The sequence below is a fragment of the Malurus melanocephalus genome, unplaced genomic scaffold (genome assembly GCF_030028575.1).
Source record: "Malurus melanocephalus ecotype Western Australia unplaced genomic scaffold, MMel_1.1 scaffold_71, whole genome shotgun sequence".
Taxonomy (NCBI): Eukaryota; Metazoa; Chordata; class Aves; order Passeriformes; family Maluridae; genus Malurus; species Malurus melanocephalus.
The window spans coordinates 1,055,481-1,074,224 of record NW_026623303.1 but is presented as its reverse complement, the minus strand read 5'-3'; the positions used below and the strand labels follow the sequence as shown (position 1 = coordinate 1,074,224).

Genomic DNA, 18,744 nt, shown 5'->3' with positions numbered 1-18,744 from the left:
AGCACCTATAAGCCRATGTAAAGCTACTTAACTGAACCTGGTGTAATTTCAATCTTCACATTTTCAAGCTGTAAGTCAGTGGAAACCATGGTATAGCTTTTAGTCTCCTGATGAATCTAAGCTAAAGTTTACCATRTCTTAGAAATTCAGCATATTTTTATGTCTATTTATCTTAGACCTGATTCTTGCTGGTTAGTATTTAAAGACTGACCAGCAATATGGAGCTACATTTAGGACTATTCATGGAAAATCATGTCTTAATCTTCAATATTTATCTTTCTATTTTCTATAATGTTGTATCTCAGCTGGTCAGAGCATGGTGCTAACAACAGCAAGGTTGTGGGTTGGATCCCTGTATGGGCCATTCACTTAAGATTTGGACTTGATGATGATCCTTGTGGGTCCCTTCCAACCCAGAATATTATGTGATTCTGTGATATTGCTGTATTTTTTTTTTTTCTTTCTGCACCATGCGTTATTTATATCTGATGAATACCGGAAACATGGTTTTCCTCTCCTATTTCCTGTGTAGACGCATATTTAGTTTCATTGACAAATAWGGGAAGCCAAGTAAGTCTGGCAGTAATATGTCAGCTGTATCATTCTGCTTGTCCTATGCAGRGTGCCAGAATACACTGCTTTAAGACTGATCCCTATGGCATTTGACTTCACTTAAGAGTGGTACAGCCACTCATTTGTCAATTTGTGGCTTACAGACATCTCTATACCCTGATTTCACACATGAAGGGATATTGTTACTGCAGTGGATAGCAGTATGAATATCTGTTTTATAATCTTCTCTAAATAGCCCTGGCAAGAGCAGCTCACAGTGATAGACAGAGGCCATGCCTATAGAGTTGGCAGTCTCACTGACAAGATATAGCTGGCAGAATTGTAAGAATAAGTGCTGAAAAAAAAGAGAGAAGAATCTTATTACACCAGTGCTAGGAAACTGTGCAGTGGAATGCACTATATTAGCTGTAAAACAAWTTTTTCCTTGAGATGAACAGATCAGACATAAAGTGCCACAAACATTTCCATTTAGGTGCTTTTATACTACTGCTATACGAGCAACGAAACTACTACATCAGTCTTACCTTTTTATTTACAGAACTCACTGTTTGCTTTCAACAGAGTATAAGTCTCAAGGATCARACACACTGAGATTTCTTTGGACTTACAACTAGCAGATACCTTTTAGTCTGGTTTTCAGGATGTCATCTGTGCATGAATCTGTTATCCATCTTGATAGAGTATTTCATGCCTTTGGTTCAAAAGTGAAAGAAACAGTGGTAGATGTTTCAAACACAATTGTTTAAATATTACCAAAGTATGTGTCAAAACTCAGGAGAAAGACCTGAATGAATGCTTCCCTAAAGATATCTTGAACATTCCCTTTAGCAGTAGTTGCCTGGTCATTCACACTGAAGCACCCACAAAGCCCTTTCTTGACTGGTGGGAATATCATGGGAGACAGGGAAACTACAAATATTCTTGTTGGTCTTCAGGAAAGCAAGGATGTAAAGGATTCATGTTTAGGAAAAAAAAAAGTGCTACTTCTTCTAGCTGTGAAATGACTTGATTCTTTTTTTATTCAGTCTTCTTCAATTCCCCAAGTTGAGACAAATTTGACCATGAAGGTAGGAGTGATTGGGACCCATCACTCCCATACAATTGTCCCCARTGTGGTAGTGCATGACACCAGTAAGGACCCTGGACTGGTGTACAACAGGGAGGACAGGTATGTCAAATATATTTTGCCAGTTTGGTTTTTCTTAGTTTGATTGCATAAGAATGTCTAAGCACAGATACTTGCCATCATATAATTTTCTTCACTCTTAGTAAGAAACTAAGTTTTTAAGATTATAGTAKAGTGCTTATTGTAAATGTTTAGGAGATGTTATTTTTTTTTTTATTTCAGCAGATACGATACAACTGTTGTTTGATATAACTGTTTATGATATAACTGTGTTATTTTGTTGTTCCCCAGGCAACAATATCTACCTGGAATATTTGCATGCTACAATATTAACAATAATAGTAATAAAGATGAGTAAGTATTTTTGCCATTRTTGAAATGAGAGTACTGCAATTATGTTGTTAAAGCAGAAATTAGTAATTATACTAGATCTCTAATAGCTTCTTTAGAAACAGTTATGTAATTCAGGTGAGCYCCAAAGAGACGACACGTACATTTCAAAATTATGCACACCAGTCATGATGATCATCTGCATTTCCAAAGTTACTGACATTGTATCTATTAATTTAAAATAAAAGTAGTTCTAGGTAAATATAATAAGCAATAAGAAAAATAGTGTTCTTGAAGATCAAACACCTAAGTATAATGTTATCCTGACTGAATTCAGACAATTCTAATAAATAGATGTTGAAGAAAGAGGATGTGCATCCCACGAACCTATCATATTTGTCTTTTTCTTAGAGAGGAGAGGAAAAGGAAAAAAGAAAAGAAGAGGTAAGATGAAGTGAAATAATACTACTATTTCTAAGATATTTATGTTTTAACTTGGTCTGTAACAATGGGAAATGTTCATCTATGTCTTAGCAAGCCAGAAAAAAAGAAGGATGGAGAAACACAAAAGACCAAAGAAAAAAAGGAGAAAAATAAAAATAAAGATAAGTCGAAGAAAAAAGAAAATATAGAAGAGTAAGTATTTTTCATTTAGGTCCTTTTATGATGCATAATAAAATTGCTTTTGATCTAAGAACAAAYCCATTCATGGACACACTGTAAAGATGTTTATACTTTAGTAAATTAGTGTACAGACTGCTGTTGTTCTCCCTAGAGTAGAGTTGTTTTGGCTTAACTTCATTTGTGGAAAACAGAAATATGCATGCATGGAGGTGATCTGAAAAAATTAATCAAGATATATTTCCTTTGGATTCTAATTATCTAATGTTTCTTGGATAACACACTGCAGCAAAAGCTGTGCCAGTATAAAGCAATCTCTTCCACACACAAAGGCATTGACAAGCAAGTAAACTTTTCTGTGCTCTAAAAGTTGTTGCTTTAGTTGTTGATTTAAAAATTAGTAGGTAGACATATATTTTTTTTAATGATAAGATCAGTAATCAGACAAAAGAGTTATTTGGGTAGGAAACAAATGTAAAATTACATGTGCCACTATCAACTGAAGTGAGACTGCTAAGCTAATTTTGCTTAGCAAAATTTACATTCTAAAGTTTGTGTCCAAAGGAACACCAGCTTCATGTGTCCCATTCATTTGAGCAAGGAAGTTTAAGTTTGATAAAGACGATTTATCTGACAATAATAACTTCTGGAATGCTTCATTCCACAAAAACTTATATGTGTATTTCAAGTGTATCATTAAATCTCCCTATTGCCTCCTGCTTACCATTTAGGAAGAAGAAAGATATCTTCACCATTGACCCAGCAGGAAATATGTATTACAACTGGTTGTTTTGCATCACAATGCCTGTCATGTACAACTGGACCATGATTATTGCTAGGTGATGTATTCCTTTAATGACTATACAGAAGAACTTCAGGAAAATCATAATACCCCTACATAGATAAAAGAATATTCTATCCATCACTATATCATGCAAGTATTTAATTTTTGTTTTGTGATAATTTACTTTTGTCTTTTCCTATTTAGAGCCTGTTTTGATGAGCTTCAGCATGATTACTTAGCGGCATGGTTTATTATTGATTATGTTTCTGATGCYATTTATGTTGCTGATATGTTTGTACGGACAAGGACAGGTAAATATACTAAATTATTAATTATTCCTTTTTATATATTTATGCCTTTTAAAAAAAAAAACCAAAACACTACTACTTGTATTATCTGAATAGCCTTGATGAGGTGCAATAGTCAAAAAAGACATTGAGATAGATTCTGAAAGATTGTAGTCTGAGACCTAAAAACATAAGAGATTCTGATGAAATTCTGATATATTACTCAAAGGATACATAAAGCTTGAGACATGCAGGTACAAGGTTATATGCCTGCAGATGACTCACTAAGACAAACGTGTGCAGCCAAGTGAGGATTGGGGATTCTGAAAAACTASCACCTGAATCTGTTTTTTGTATGAATGGCAGAATCAAGTATTTGCTTGATTGAGCAAGCAAGACATCCCATTAACTTCAGCTGCAACGATTTATTTTAAAACATTATCCTACAGAGCCATTAATTAGATTCACTCAATATGAAACTGAAATTCCTATGTTCATATTCTTTCCCCATTAATCATCCTTCCTATAGCTTGTGGAGGTTTTTTTGGGGGAAGGTGTTTTTTTTCAGATGTTCACCATGGTGGAAAAGTGGAGGAAAATAATCAGAACTAGAACTGTTTATCTTTCACAACTGTATAATTTAGCTCAAGCTGAACCATAAAGCACTAAGCTGAATATTTGGAAATAAGAAATTGAATATTAAAGTAAGAGAAGATATGCTCCATACAGAATTTGTGCCCAAAATACTTTTCAAAGTAGATTTGRACTGACATTAAACACAACACATTTGAACTTGTAACATTTTTTATTATTTACTATTTTATTTTAGGTTACCTGGAGCAAGGTCTTCTGGTGAAAGAAAAACAAAAGCTACAAGAGAAATACAAGAAATCTTTTCAATTCAAATTGGATTTTTTGTCAATCATACCAACCGATCTGTTATACTTTAAGTTAGGATTGAATTACCCAGAATTAAGAATAAACAGACTATTCAGAGTAGCTCGAATGTTTGAATTTTTCCAGAGAACAGAAACAAGGACAAACTACCCAAATATCTTCAGGATTTCTAACCTTGTCATGTACATTGTGATTATTATCCACTGGAACGCCTGTGTGTACTACTCGATCTCAAAAGCCATTGGATTTGGGGCTGACACATGGGTCTACCCCAACACCTCTGACCCTGAATTTGCCCGTCTGACTAGAAAATATGTCTACAGTCTCTACTGGTCAACACTGACCCTGACTACTATTGGTGAAACCCCTCCTCCTGTAAGAGATTCTGAGTATTTCTTTGTGGTTGTTGACTTCTTGGTTGGAGTACTGATTTTTGCTACCATTGTTGGTAACGTGGGCTCTATGATCTCCAACATGAATGCTGCCAGGGCAGAGTTTCAAGCAAGGATTGATGCTATCAAGCAATATATGCACTTTCGGAATGTGAGTAAAGACATGGAAAAAAGAGTTATAAAGTGGTTTGACTACCTGTGGACAAACAAAAAGGCTGTGGATGAAAGGGAAGTCTTAAAGTATCTGCCAGATAAACTAAGAGCAGAGATTGCAATCAACGTTCACCTGGAAACGCTAAAAAAAGTTCGGATTTTTGCGGACTGTGAAGCTGGTCTGCTGGTTGAACTGGTTTTGAAACTCCAGCCCCAAGTATACAGTCCTGGAGATTATATTTGCAGAAAAGGAGATATTGGACGAGAGATGTACATTATCAAAGAAGGCAAGCTGGCAGTAGTTGCTGATGATGGAATTACCCAGTTTGTGGTCCTAAGTGATGGCAGCTACTTTGGAGAAATCAGTATTCTTAATATCAAGGGTAGCAAAGCTGGCAATCGAAGAACAGCCAATATTAAAAGTATTGGATACTCGGACTTGTTTTGTCTGTCTAAAGATGATCTCATGGAGGCTTTAACAGAGTATCCAGATGCAAAAGCTATGCTGGAAGAAAAGGGCAAGCAAATCCTAATGAAAGATGGGTTATTGGACATCGAAATTGCAAATTTAGGAAGTGATCCTAAAGACCTGGAAGAGAAGGTTGCCTACATGGAACGTGCTATGGACAGGTTACAAACAAAGTTTGCCAGGTTATTGGTTGAGTATGAAAGTGCACAACAGAAGGTGAAAAAAAGACTTACACAAATAGAGACAATATTGAAGCCAGTTATAGAGGAAGAGTTTGCAGACTTTGAAGAACTWGATCCATCCACAGATAAACCTGGATTGTCAAAAGCAGAATAAAAACAACGGAAGTTTCCAATAAGACTGAGGGCCAAATCCTGACTGGAGCTGAATACATTGATTTCTAATCGTTGTAGCACCTATTAATTACAAAAAATTATTTGTTGAGACAATGTCACTAATCTCCTACAAGCAGCGCACATTTGGCAGATTTGGTGCAGAAAAAAGAGTCAAGAATTGCAATGGAAGATAACCCTTTGTTCTTGAACAAACAGGTGGTATTATCTGCTAATGCATTACGTACTCTATATAATGCTGCTCTATGGCAGATGCACATATAGTGTCATATACTAGCAAATATTGGAAGTTTTGCTGGCTGTTTTAAAATAATTTCTTTGTTTCCACTTATGGAAACAATGAAAGGTTTGGTAACAATTACGTTATTTGAAGTCATTAACCTTTATAGTAAATTTGTGTATAAATGAGCACATTTTAATATCTATTGATTAACATGAAATTAATTATGGGGCATTGTATAAAGAATTGGGTGTATCTACAATGCAGATGAGAGTACTGAAGGCAGTAAGATTTGAAAAATACTATTATTTCACTGGGTCCACCTTGCCTGRTTTCTTGAAATGTAAGTCAGCAATTTGAAATGGTCCTTTTTTTCAGGATAATACACACAAAGGCTGGAATAGAGAGAGGAGAAAATACAACTTTTTRTGAGCATCAGTGTGAAAGATATGGATGGCTCACAGTCTAGCTGTGCTTTCCACAATAATAATAAATAATATACAAATAATGTATAAATATACAAATAAAAATATTTATTAAAGATTGTTCTGTTTCATGTAATCATATGGCTGCTGAACATGGACTATTAAGATTTTAAGATTTGTGATTAAAAATGTTAATGTTCTTAATATAACACTTGTGGATGTTGGCRGAGTGTAACGGGAAGACACGACAGCAACAGGCCAAATTCTTCATACAGCATCTTCTGCAGTGGGGAAAGAATATGACTAAAGAGGCGATTTCCTCCTGTKGATAAGAGTATTTCTTTCTTCATAACTACTTCTAAGATAGTAAAATCTATATATTCATATGTTAGATTCATTTTCAATTCTTTTATGATGTATTATCTCCTTGGATTTTCCCCCTAATTTATGTCTGTTTTCATTGGCAAAAAATGGTTGGCTTAGTTACAGTCTCAGCTGGGTATTTGCAGCTGGGAATTTTCAGTAGAATTTGATCACAGGCACATAACATTGGATAAGTTTGATGAAAGKGAGGGAGGAAAGGAGCTGCAATGAGAGAATGGATAATTTTGTATTTAGGGAAATTTGATTATCCTGATAAATTGGACTGTTAAAAAACAAATATGAACGTATYACTGTCAATAATATCTCTACTGTCAATATTCTCTCCTTAATGAGATGGAGATATAAATTGTGTATTTTATAAAGTGTATTTATYTCTGGCTGTTTTATTTTTTGTAATGCTGATGCTTTCCAGGATGCCAGAGATTTATAAATAACTTCTGATTTACTGCAAGGATTAAAATGTATGAGCTACTTAATGCACAGGATTTATGGATTTATACAGAACAACAAGGATAAATATAAATTCAAAATGGCTGTTCATGCCCTCTTGATCCTGTGCTTTGAATGACAAATGGCTTAATTAGCTGATAAGGGGAAAGGGAAACATCCTGTCACTGAACAGTCTATCCCTGCACATAAGAACAAGGATTATTCTGGCATTTAGCTATATCATGAGTGYTGGACTTTGCAATCAACATTCTTCCAACTCATGTCTTGAATATAGTTTGCGATCTGTATGCCAGCAGCACTCTATCCTACTTGACCATTAGGCACTTAGAAAGCACTTTTCTCCTTTGTTGAAGTGCTTAAGACTTTTTATTAGAGAAATATGTGACATGAGTTTTAATTAAAAAAGGGTAGATATCTGTTGTTAACTATTTTTCTTGTACTGATCTTTCAGTCTAAGACATGGGTTSTATTCACCTAGCTGCCTCTTTCTTGAGAACAAAAATTCTTTGATTTAAAATCACACCAAAATAAAACAAACAGAATTGATCTCCTATTTGCTTACTATTTTCAGACCATTTATGGTTGGAAATCTTGTACAACTTAACTTTTATGAGCAGGGTTTGCTGAAAAAAATGCAAAGTTTCCTCCTGGCACAAGATATAATGTAAGTGCTATAAGGAAATGTCAGTAAAATTAAAACTATTTCAACTCGCCCTTATTTGTCAGAACTTATCAGGAGGCACACATGTTCCTCAATATATATTTCTGTACACTACAACTTTCTGAATATACTTCAGTGAAGCTTCAAAATAGGCTTCATGGTCGGGCTTTAACTCTCATATTCCAAGAGCTATGAAGTTATAGGAGTTATAGGAGCTATGAAGAAAAGGTCTGCAAGAGCCGGATTCTGTAGGAGCGGTTGCCAGAAATTTACTCTGGAGAAAAGAAGGCTCGAGAGTCCCTTATAGCGCCCTGTAACTCCATGAAAGGAGGCCGTGGTGAGGTGGGGCCGGGGTCAGGTTCTCCTAAGTAACAAGAGACTGGACGAGAGGAAATGGCCTCAAGCGGCGCCAGGAGAGGTTTGATTTGGGTATTAGGAAAAATTTCAACCCAAACGGTTGTCAAGCACAGATCAGGCTGCCCAAGAAAGTGGTGGAGTTACCATCCCTTCCGGTGTTTAAACGCCGTATAGATGTGGCACCTGGGGACGTGGTTCACTGGAGGACGTGGCAGCGCTGGGTTAATGGTTGGACTGGGTGATCTCACACCTTTTCCGACCCGGAGAACTCSGTGACCCAGACACAGAGCCGTGACCCCGGCCCCGAGCCCGGCCGGCTGAGGCGGTGCGAGGCGCGGACCCGCCCGCCGCGCGGGGAGCGCCGGGAGCTGTAGTCGCGCTGTCGCGGGMGCGCCGGTGGCGCTGCCGCCTCTATCGCCGGGTGGAGCGGCAGGGCCGGGCTGGGCCGAGCGGAGAGGAGCGCACCTTGTGGGGCGGCTGTGCCGGCGAGGGTGTAGGCGGAGGGTCCGGTCCCTCTTCTCTCCCCGCTTTCTGGCGGGGGAGAAATGGAGGCTCCGTGGCGCCAGGGCGGCCGGGGCCGCGGCCGCGCCAGGCCCGGGGACGAGCTCGCTGCTCGCACTGGAGTGGCCGCCCGGCCCCCGGCCCCGAGGAGCCGCGGCGGTTCCCGCGCTGCGGCAGCGGGGACCATCGGCGAGGGGGCTAGCGGTGAGTGTCGCGTCCTGTCCTYTACCCGGAATGCCGGGCCCCGGGCCGGGGAGCCGGCGCTGGCCCGGAGCCCTTGCAGGTGGCCGGGTCGGGGCTGTCCCCGGCGTCGCGGGGAAGGGAGGCTGGCGGGCCCCGGCCCCGCTCCCGCGCTGCTCGGCGGTGGCGAGCTGGTGTTCGAGCCCTGCCTGCGGGTTCCTGCCCGGGAGAGACGCGGAGGCCTCAGGCAGTGACSAGAGCGAGGGGCTGAGCCCTCGCCAGGGTGCACAGGGTGCACGGTCTTCTTGGAGCAGAAGAGTAAAGTGTGAATGATGAAATACCTGTTTTTTAGCATGGTTGGAAACACCTAGGGGAGTTGCATGATAGTCTTCCTTAGGCACGCTGGTCAGGGAAATGCAGTCTAGGAAAGGTGCGGACTTTCGGTGCGCAGGCCAGCTGTAAGTTCATCCATATGAAATATACCACAGAAGTGCCAAAGATGAAGTTCTTTTGACTGGCAGCACAGTTTCTTAAGAGTCTTAAAAACCGAATATATTGGGTCCAGTAGTGTAWTACGGAAAGCTAGTGGTCTCCTGAAGACCTTTGTGTCTCCATCGTATTTTGTCTTAAAAGCACTTTGGTTTATTGTGAAGTCTGTTAATATGTTCGTACGCRTGACAATCTTTTTCTGTTTCACATGTAGTAACTTTAAAAAAGGTTATATTMAAATACCTGTTCACCTTTAATGTTGCCTGCTATGAAATAGCAGTGAACACACTATTACAATAAAGATCTGTTGAATTTGAGGGAGATGGGTGAACGTCCTAATTTAAGAAATACCAAATGCTGTGAGAATTACCTGTGTGGTATCTGTAAATRATAGCAACTGTCAAGAATTGCATGTTTTGTTTTTTCCTTCCTCATGCAATGACAGTTGTGTTTGTGAGGGATGTGTGTGGGTTTTTTAAAGTATCCTTTACATAATACATGTATTCTGGCATATTTGGTTGGATTTGTCACCAGTAATTGACAAATAATAATTCCTGCTGTGAATTTTATGATAATACACGGTAAAGAAGTAAATACAATTTAACTCTTCTTGTGTGGTATTAAAATCAGCAAATTTTAAAGCAGAGGACACACAATTGTGAGTATGTAGAACTGCATACAGTGTTACGATTAACTATCGTGGTAGTAATCATCATTAGTATTTTCTCTTAATAGAGTTATCTTCACTGAAGAAATTTGATGAAATTAAGAAGGCTAATCAGGCAGCAGCAAAAAAGCTAGTTGAAGATCAATTAAGCTCCTCATCTGAAGATGATGATGAAGATGCTGAAGTAAAACAAGGAAAGATTTTGGACAAAACATTTACCATTTACACGAGTCAAACTGGTAATGTTTTTTTCATTTATTGACTTTTATTTTGGTATGAAAGCATAAGCARTGCAGTATCACTGTGTGTTAGATTTTTTTTGTAATTGGAAGRAAGGCACTCTATCCTGATTTCTTCCATTAAAAATATTTTTGTCCAGCAGTGCATGCTGGCAGTACTTCTTGTGTTTCTGTGCAGAAGCRATTGTATAGTTTTAAACTGTCTTAAATGTGGTTTTATAATAATACATGACTGGCCTTTATTCAAAGGCCAAAAAATACTTTTGCAGCAGTCTCAACATGTAAAAAAATAGCAGATCAAGCATTACTGATTGCTTTAAAAATCTTTATATGTTAAAGATGGAGATGCAAGTGAACTGGAACGTACGAGGCAGTACATGAATGACGCTTTTCAGTCAGGGGCTATGACATGTCTCATCTGCATTGCTTCAGTTAAAAGAAACCAAGCTGTAAGTACTTTACAGTAATCTTTTAGAATGAAACAAGTGTAACTGTCTGAATAATTTATATTACTAAGRTTATTCTTGGGATTGGTAGCTTTAAAATTGTAAGAGTACTAAATGCAATATTTGACATCTTTGGATTTTGAAACACTTGAAAACATAAGTGTAGCCTGTAATCAGAATATGTCTTTTTTATCATATGTTTGTTATCATAGTATAAAATATTGATTTTTAAGTTTTAGGTAGTAGCTGGTGACAAAAACAAGTGCATGAATACCAGTGCTTGCAATTTGCTATGGAGTAGCAAATTAAAACATTAAACACTAGGAAGTGAAGAGATATTATTTTTAGATTTATGGCAGGGAAGTGGATATAAATTTGCTGCCCTTCAATGTTGATCAGAAAAAGAAGTGTGTATGTCAGAGTAATTTGTCCTATTTCATATAGGTATATTTTGTATGGGAGAGATTTCAGGACAAATAATTTTTCCTCTATCTGTCAGAGTTACTTGAATCAAAAACATGTTTGCAACTGTATGTTTAAAAATAAAAGAAGTGCAGAAAATATTTTCATTTCTTATGATAGATATACACAGACTACAAGTATCCAATGAAACTGCAGTCATAACTACTTTCTAAAAAGTAATACAGTATATTTTGTATGAATTCTTAACATTAAGTCCGTATTTTTTCAGACCTGAATGAATATGTTTAGCTTGATTTTTGAAGTTCTGTGGCTCTTGATAGAGTTAATCTTATCTCAGCAGAAGTGACAYGATTTGGTAACTTGGAAGTCTTTTTTTTCTAACTCAGTGGTTYGCCAATTATCTTGAATCTGTATAATCTCCGCCAAGTCTGTTTGTTTACTTAATGTCTCCTGCCAAATTTAGTTTTGAGAAGTTAGTTATCATAGTTCTAAAAACTTAAATCATTGACTTTGTCCCTCTGTAAGTTAATGGAGAAAGTCCTGGTGTTTTGACAGTCTAATTTCATAATGTTGTCCTAAGTGATTTAAAAAAAAATAGAAGTTTAAATTTTATTCTGCACTTTTCTTACCAAATTGTTATAGTTTTGGGTAAAGCCAAAGTCATCTTTATGGCACCAGGTGGTAAGGGACAGTAGCACAAAGTGGGCATTGGGAGGTRTGGCTTGGGTACTAGGAGGGTAGTATGACACTAGGAGCTGCTTTCTCAGGATGGTTGTGGAGACCCCATCCCTCTGGACTTTCAGCTTTGCTTGGCAAAGGTGTGACTGAACCGAGCTAAGSTGGCAATAGTCCATCTTTGGGCATCAGTTTGTGCTACATGACCTCCAACAGTGTGTTTAAATCAACATTTTTCTGTTTGTCTGTATTTTGGCTCCACCAGCCTTGGCAAAAACTTCCCACGGGAGTCRTAAAAGAGATTATAGGTATGAATCCATAGCAGTAAAAACTGCCTGTATTGRTCTAACAATAGGTATAATCTATCTTTCAAAAACCTATTTTACAAACTTATATTTCTTTAGATATTATGGATGTTCATCAATGGAAACAGAAACCTAATTTAAAGCAATTGATGTCTGCTCTTTAGGTCTGGAGCTGCTGTGGGTGCTTTTGTATATTTCATCTGGTGTGTATCCAAAAGTGGGCCAAGGACAGCCTGTTCCTTGTATCTTCTCCTTTGACAGATGATGATTTTGGGAAGAAAGATTATCCGTGGCCATGGTGAGCTCCTCATGGTACATTTACAAAGTTATTTCTGTAGTGAAAATTGTGTGAACTACTGTTACTTTAGAAGAAATKATATTTGTAAATGATATTCACAACGAAAAAAAAAGGAGTTAAGACTGACTTTTCTATTGTTTCTTAAAATTATTTATGTTTTCATTAACATGATYCAGGAATTCACAGTGATATTAAACTTTGCTACATCAAATTTGTTTTAATCTTYGAGAAGGTAACTTATCTGTCATGTGTCTCAGCTTCTGATATTTRTTTCTGAGTGGCTTTATATATTTTTTGCTTTTAAAGTTGGCTCCATGAAATAAGTTTAAAAAATATTGTAAAATAGCCAGGTGTAGGGATTGTGTYTTTTTTAGTCTCTGTATAATTCAAACATTAAATCAGGCTTTGCAGTTTTCCTTGAGATTGTATAAAGAAGAAGGTAATAATGTGGCTGCATGAATAAATTTCCTAAGCAGGTTTGCTTAAGGAAATAAAGTGTCGGTTGTTGGCTTTTAGCACCTGAAGTTGATAATGCACTGTAAACTCATTTTGTGTTTAAACATAATGTTCGTAATGAAAAAAAATTCSAGGAAAATGGTATTTTGTTTTACATTTAAGCACATGCTACAGATATGCAAATCCTATTGAGAAATGGTTTGTGGTCTGTAATGTGTTATACAAGGGCAAATTGATGTTTTATTTGATGAAGATGAGTGCATAGGTCTTTCAAAGTCCCTGTTCTTCTCTGAGGGGGACCTTCTCATCTTTTGTCTTTTCCCAGTGTAGCCAGAAATGTGAAATGCTTTGTTTTTCCTTCTTTGTRTTGCCTCCCTTGTCCGTGGCTTGCATGGGACCTGTTGGGCCTGTGGCACTTAAAATTTTCAGACCTCTAGTGTCTATCTACCTTTAGCAAGAATGTATTTTTTAATTTTTGTCAACATCAAGGCTAAAGAAAAGAAGGCATACATCTTGAATCTAAAAATTTTCAGATAAAATTCCAGKTATTATTCATAGTTTTAATAGTATYGCTAAACTTTGTTTTACATGGCTGATAGACTGCTACAAGTAAACCCTGGGTTTTGAATCCCTTTTTTAAAAATTGGTTCTATTTAAATAGGTTAACTGTTGCATAGATTCTTTTGATATTGCTTGACATAAAAATTGTTCTGGTTTTTGCTGTGCTGAATTTTTGTCTATATATATTCTTAGAGAAAAAAACCCTGTATTGACAGAACAATTCCTTAGACAGTCTAATGAATGTATTGTTAAATCTGACAKATAGAAAAACCTTTATACTGTGTTACTGTATATTGTTGCTATCTGTTACAGTAGTTGTAAAAATGTTAATTGGTAGCATTGAAACAGTCTTGGGAAGCCGGAAGGATAAAAATGGCTTTTTCTTTTAAAAGAATTCTTTTTAAAATTGCTTTTCTTTTCCCTTTTGGCTTTTGCCTTTTCTTTTGTTGTAGTCCAAAATGTAGGTTTGAATACAAACGYGCTGAAACTCCCAGTAGGTATTACTGTTACTGTGGAAAAGTGGAGAATCCAGCAGTAGACCCATGGCTGGTACCTCACTCCTGTGGTCAGATATGTGAGAGGGAATTCAAACCTTCCTGTGGTCATAAATGTTTGCTGCTTTGTCATCCAGGTAAATCCTCTGTGTTTCTTGGTTATGTGACCTGTATTTGGGTACTTGTTACACAGTTAAACTTAAAATCTGTTAAGTGTATTTAAAATTGTYGGAGTAAAAGAGATGTAGTCAAGGTTGCATTTGCTGAATGGTCATTAGCAAGATGTTCTTTTTCCTGTAATTAGGACCCTGTCCACCTTGCCCAAAGATGGTAACAACAACCTGTTACTGTAAGAAAGCCAAACCAGTGCCCCGAAGGTGCAGTGCCAAGGASTGGTCTTGTCGCCTGCCGTGTGGGCGAATGTTGCTGTGTGGACAACATGCTTGTGAGAATCCCTGTCATGCAGGTAGACCGGCCTTCTTAAGCTTAAGAGCAGTAGCTCTTTTAATTGTTAAGATGCATCATTCTTTTGCAATTCCTACKCTTAGTGTCTCTTTGCAATTACATTCAGGGGATTGTCAGCCCTGTCCACGTGTCAGTAAACAACGGTGTATCTGTGGAAGACAGACAGCAGAGAGACTTTGTGCAAGCCCTCAGTGGCAATGTGATCAGGTATGTTGAAGCTGTCTTTTTTAACTGGTTTCTCATCTTTATAAAATTTGATATTTRGTGTATTAAGGGTTGGAAAAGTGTATTCAGTAAAAGTTATTTTTCTACTTTTGAAAGTGCAATCAAAAATATAAACAGCMTTGTTTGAGACAAGATTTAGTTGGCTGAGTTAATTTTTTATAGTAAGTAAAATTCTGGAATTCTTGTAGGTTTAAGCTAGCAGTGAATTTAACTTTGTATACTCTTTCTTGTACTTGAGGTTGAAGTTTCAGCTGTTGCCTTCAAAAATAAAAAGGAAACCACAGCTTAGCAGACAAAAGTTTCATGCTTGTTTTTAGGACTGTAACAGAAAGAAAGCTTTATGATTAATTGTTTGCAGTATATTTGAAACTTGTGCCTAAAACCAAGGCTATGGATTGACAGATGGTAAAAAATAAAAATAATTAAAAAATTTAAGTTAGGGAGGAGTTTGCTCTTGGTGATTCTGATCCCAGTAAGAAAAGTACTTGRTCTTTATGAAGTATCAATTAAGATGCAGTTTATTTCAGCTAACACTGTAGAGAAAATTAATATCTAAAAAAATAGCATGTCCCTTTAGATCTTTGGAACCCYCAGCTGTGCAACATTGAACATGACAATTGATACATGTGCAGCATGTTGTGCAGGCGCCATCTTGGTTGTTGAAGATATTGTAGGATCTTCTTATAAAAAAGCATCCTTAATCGTAATTTCTACAGTCAAACAGAAAATGTATTCAGATGAGAACTTCTTGCTGCACTTTTAGATAAAAGCAAGGACATGGAGACAGCATAGTCACTGGTACCAAGTGGGAGCTGCCTCCAATCTCTTCTGCTACAATAAGTTTATATTGTGGTCAAAGTGTACGTGCAGCACAATGCAGGCTTGAAGGCTAAGCTCTGTGTGAGGCACAGCATAGATGTGGAACTGCTCAGGTTTTCTGAAACACTAACTCCTCAGTATACACTGATTCCAGACAGGATCACTGCAAGTATGATCAGTTATATTTGGTGAACTCAGCAAATACAGGGTTTGTTAAGAAATTCAGAAAAAGTGACATTCCCTCCAGAAGCATCTTCCTCCTGCTTTTTCCACTTGGCTTGCTTTGGCTTGGTATGTAGTTCAATTACATTGCATTCACTTGGTTTCTCTGAATTTCTCAGGTATGTGGGAAACGTTTGCCTTGTGGTAATCACACATGTGAACAAGTTTGTCATGCTGGTCCCTGTGGAGACTGTCCTCGTTCTGGGAAAAGGTTCTGTCCTTGTGGAAAAACAAGTAAGCTACAATTTTTTTATTTTTAACTGATAAATTGCATAAAAAGTTCTTCAGTCTTTCACAGTCTGTAGTTTAGGCTAATTCTGCAGGGCACGGTCCATATAGTCCACGGTCCTTATAGTTAACCGTGACAGTATATTAACTTCTTTTGCATAGCTTTCAAAGCTTTATTTAGTACCAAGGGTTTAATTTCTGATGTGAATAGCTGAGTAATAAGGAAGCTTATAAAAAAAACAAAAGAAAATTGCCGTTTGAACATAAATACACATTGCACTTTTTTCCTAAATATTTTGGCTTTTTTTCTTTTTTTGTAAATGTTGACTTGTGCTTCTGTCTCTTCATCTAGGGTTTACATTGCCTTGTACAGAAGATGTGCCCACCTGTGGTGATAGTTGTGACAAAGTTCTGGAATGTGGTATCCATAAATGTTCACAGCGCTGCCATCGGGGTCCCTGTGAAATATGCAGACAGGTTAGTCTTACTGTAGCAATTTCACATTTGGTTAGGGCTTTTAAACTATATGCCTGGAACAGYGCAGGTCTCATAAGGAAAATTAAATATATCTACCACAAATTCTATGACTTCATTTATTAAAACCAACATGTTTTTTTGTTATTCCCCTCCCAACCCAACACAATTCTGATTAACTAGTTGAGAATTATGTTGAGTTGAGGCATGGGTGAGTCTTCTGTTGCTTTGGCTTGTTTTTGTTCTGCTTTGTTTTCTAAAATGAATTGTACCCTAAAAGACATTTTTTCCCCATCTCTCCTTGCTTCCTTCTGGCTGTGTCTTACTATGATATACTTTCATTAGTAAAATGGGARGTGCTGTAATGTAACATTATTTTCTTCTTTGTAAGAAAATGAAGTTTACTGTGCTCGAGATTTCGCTGGARCTTCTGTGGTCTGGCTTACACAGCCAGTGCTCTGTCAAGTCTCAGTTGTCTCTTCCTGAACCAGCTTTGCCTACAAAGTATAGGTGAAAGTAGTTAGCATGTGACAGCCATGATGTAGGTCAGATAAACCTGCTCATCTACTTCATAAATTATCTATATACACTATGGGTGAATCTAGTTTAATGTGCAGGAGAGGTACTTTTTTGTATTAATTTGTTTTGCAATTACACTTGTTATCCTGCATGACACACTTGCATGGTTGCTGTGTAATGTTACTTTCCCTTGAGCTTTCCTTTACAGATAATAGTAGAATGTTTTCTTTTCCTTTTTTTTTTTTTCCTTTGTATTAAAAACACCCTGCCTTTTTTCCTGTCTTGCTGCCTAGGAGGTTGAAAAACAGTGTCGCTGCGGAAAGCACACCAAGTGCATGCCATGTCATAAGCCATATCTGTGTGAAACAAAGTGTACTAAAATTCGTGATTGTCAAAAGCACCAGTGTCGGAGGAAGGTAAAAGAGATAATCTTTCTGAAATGTATTGTTTAGCTCACTTTTTATAAAATATAGATAAAATTACGTGAATTTGTTGCTCCATCTCATGTTTTTTTTTTTTTTTTTGAGTTTTATTTCATGCCATTGAAACTACTTTTCAGTGTACCAGAATTCCCTGAAAAGGATGACATCAAGTAAAACTCACTAGCCTTATAAACAGGGAGGGCATTTTTACCATGTTTCAGTTCCAGAAGGCAATTTTTTCTTTCAGATTCTTGAGTAGTCACTGATGTGTTATGCATTGTGCAGTAGTTAAATCCATTTATTTCACTACTTTGTAGGAAGAGCTGGGAGTCACTTACAACTTGGTCAGGGATACATTCTTTTTTTTTGACACCCAGCATTCTGTCCCATCTTCTAATAAGCACAAGTGCATGCATCAGTGGTATGACAGTTGGGAATTGGAGTTTCGTTTCCCTTCTTGTTTGACATCAAAAGGAATGAATGATATTCAGAAGTATCTTTTCAGTTTATTCATTCAAGAAAGCCTGAAAGTTGCTGGCTGTTTGTGAATTAATACATTGTGAAAGTGTGAAATGCCTACTAAGTTTTATTCTTAGGTATTTTAAAATATTATTGTTACGGTGAATTTAGTTTATGTGAAAAGATTACAAAACAAGTAAATGCTATCTTGGCAGCTCTGTGTTGGAAAATCCAGGTTTCTTGTTGGAAGGAGTATATCATTCAAGTTAACAGAAAAGGTGGTGTTCTCTCCTGACCTGGCATCCACCAATGTGATGGTTTTGTGAAATGTCCTCATTCGTTCACTTTACTAAGTTATATAAGGATGGAAAATAAATAACTGGTCCTGAAATTATCTGACCTTTACTACAAAGGTAAAATGTATATTAAAAAATGGTTAGCAACATTTTTGTTGTGGACAATGTAGCATAAGAGTGGAAGAAATTGCAGAGTAATGAGGTAAACTGTTGGATGTCCTRTCTTCTGAAATTATTTTTAATTAAAATATTGCAATAAATTGAACTTTTAAATGTTCTTAGGCTTTTTTTTAAAGCCCTCTGCCTTTTTAGTGTGTTGAAATGGTGCATTCAAATGTGTTTTCTTCTTATTTTATAATTTAAGGGTTTTTTTTTAAACCACTTTACAGGTGGCCCTCT

The 18,744-nt window shown here is 37.1% G+C and overlaps 2 protein-coding genes across 2 annotated transcripts in view; both read left to right on the top strand.

The window, feature by feature from the left end:
• The first annotated feature begins 1,634 nt into the window (after positions 1–1,634).
• CNGA1 (cyclic nucleotide gated channel subunit alpha 1) lies at positions 1,635–6,084 on the top strand. The gene is given in 7 exon segments (XM_057366740.1): positions 1,635–1,746; positions 1,987–2,057; positions 2,448–2,473; positions 2,564–2,665; positions 3,382–3,489; positions 3,639–3,745; positions 4,551–6,084. Coding segments are annotated over 7 exon segments (1,944 nt in total). The 3' UTR covers positions 5,969–6,084.
• A 2,767-nt stretch (positions 6,085–8,851) lies between these two features.
• The window catches only part of NFXL1 (nuclear transcription factor, X-box binding like 1), a 49,452-nt gene continuing 39,559 nt past the window's right edge, over positions 8,852–18,744 (top strand). The window contains exons 1-10 of the mRNA XM_057366760.1: positions 8,852–9,187; positions 10,388–10,558; positions 10,898–11,007; positions 12,572–12,705; positions 14,175–14,353; positions 14,521–14,682; positions 14,788–14,888; positions 16,067–16,181; positions 16,528–16,652; positions 17,462–17,584. Of these exons, the coding sequence (XP_057222743.1) occupies positions 9,028–9,187; positions 10,388–10,558; positions 10,898–11,007; positions 12,572–12,705; positions 14,175–14,353; positions 14,521–14,682; positions 14,788–14,888; positions 16,067–16,181; positions 16,528–16,652; positions 17,462–17,584 (1,380 nt within the window). The 5' untranslated portion in view covers positions 8,852–9,027. The remainder of the gene's footprint in view (positions 9,188–10,387; positions 10,559–10,897; positions 11,008–12,571; positions 12,706–14,174; positions 14,354–14,520; positions 14,683–14,787; positions 14,889–16,066; positions 16,182–16,527; positions 16,653–17,461; positions 17,585–18,744) is intronic.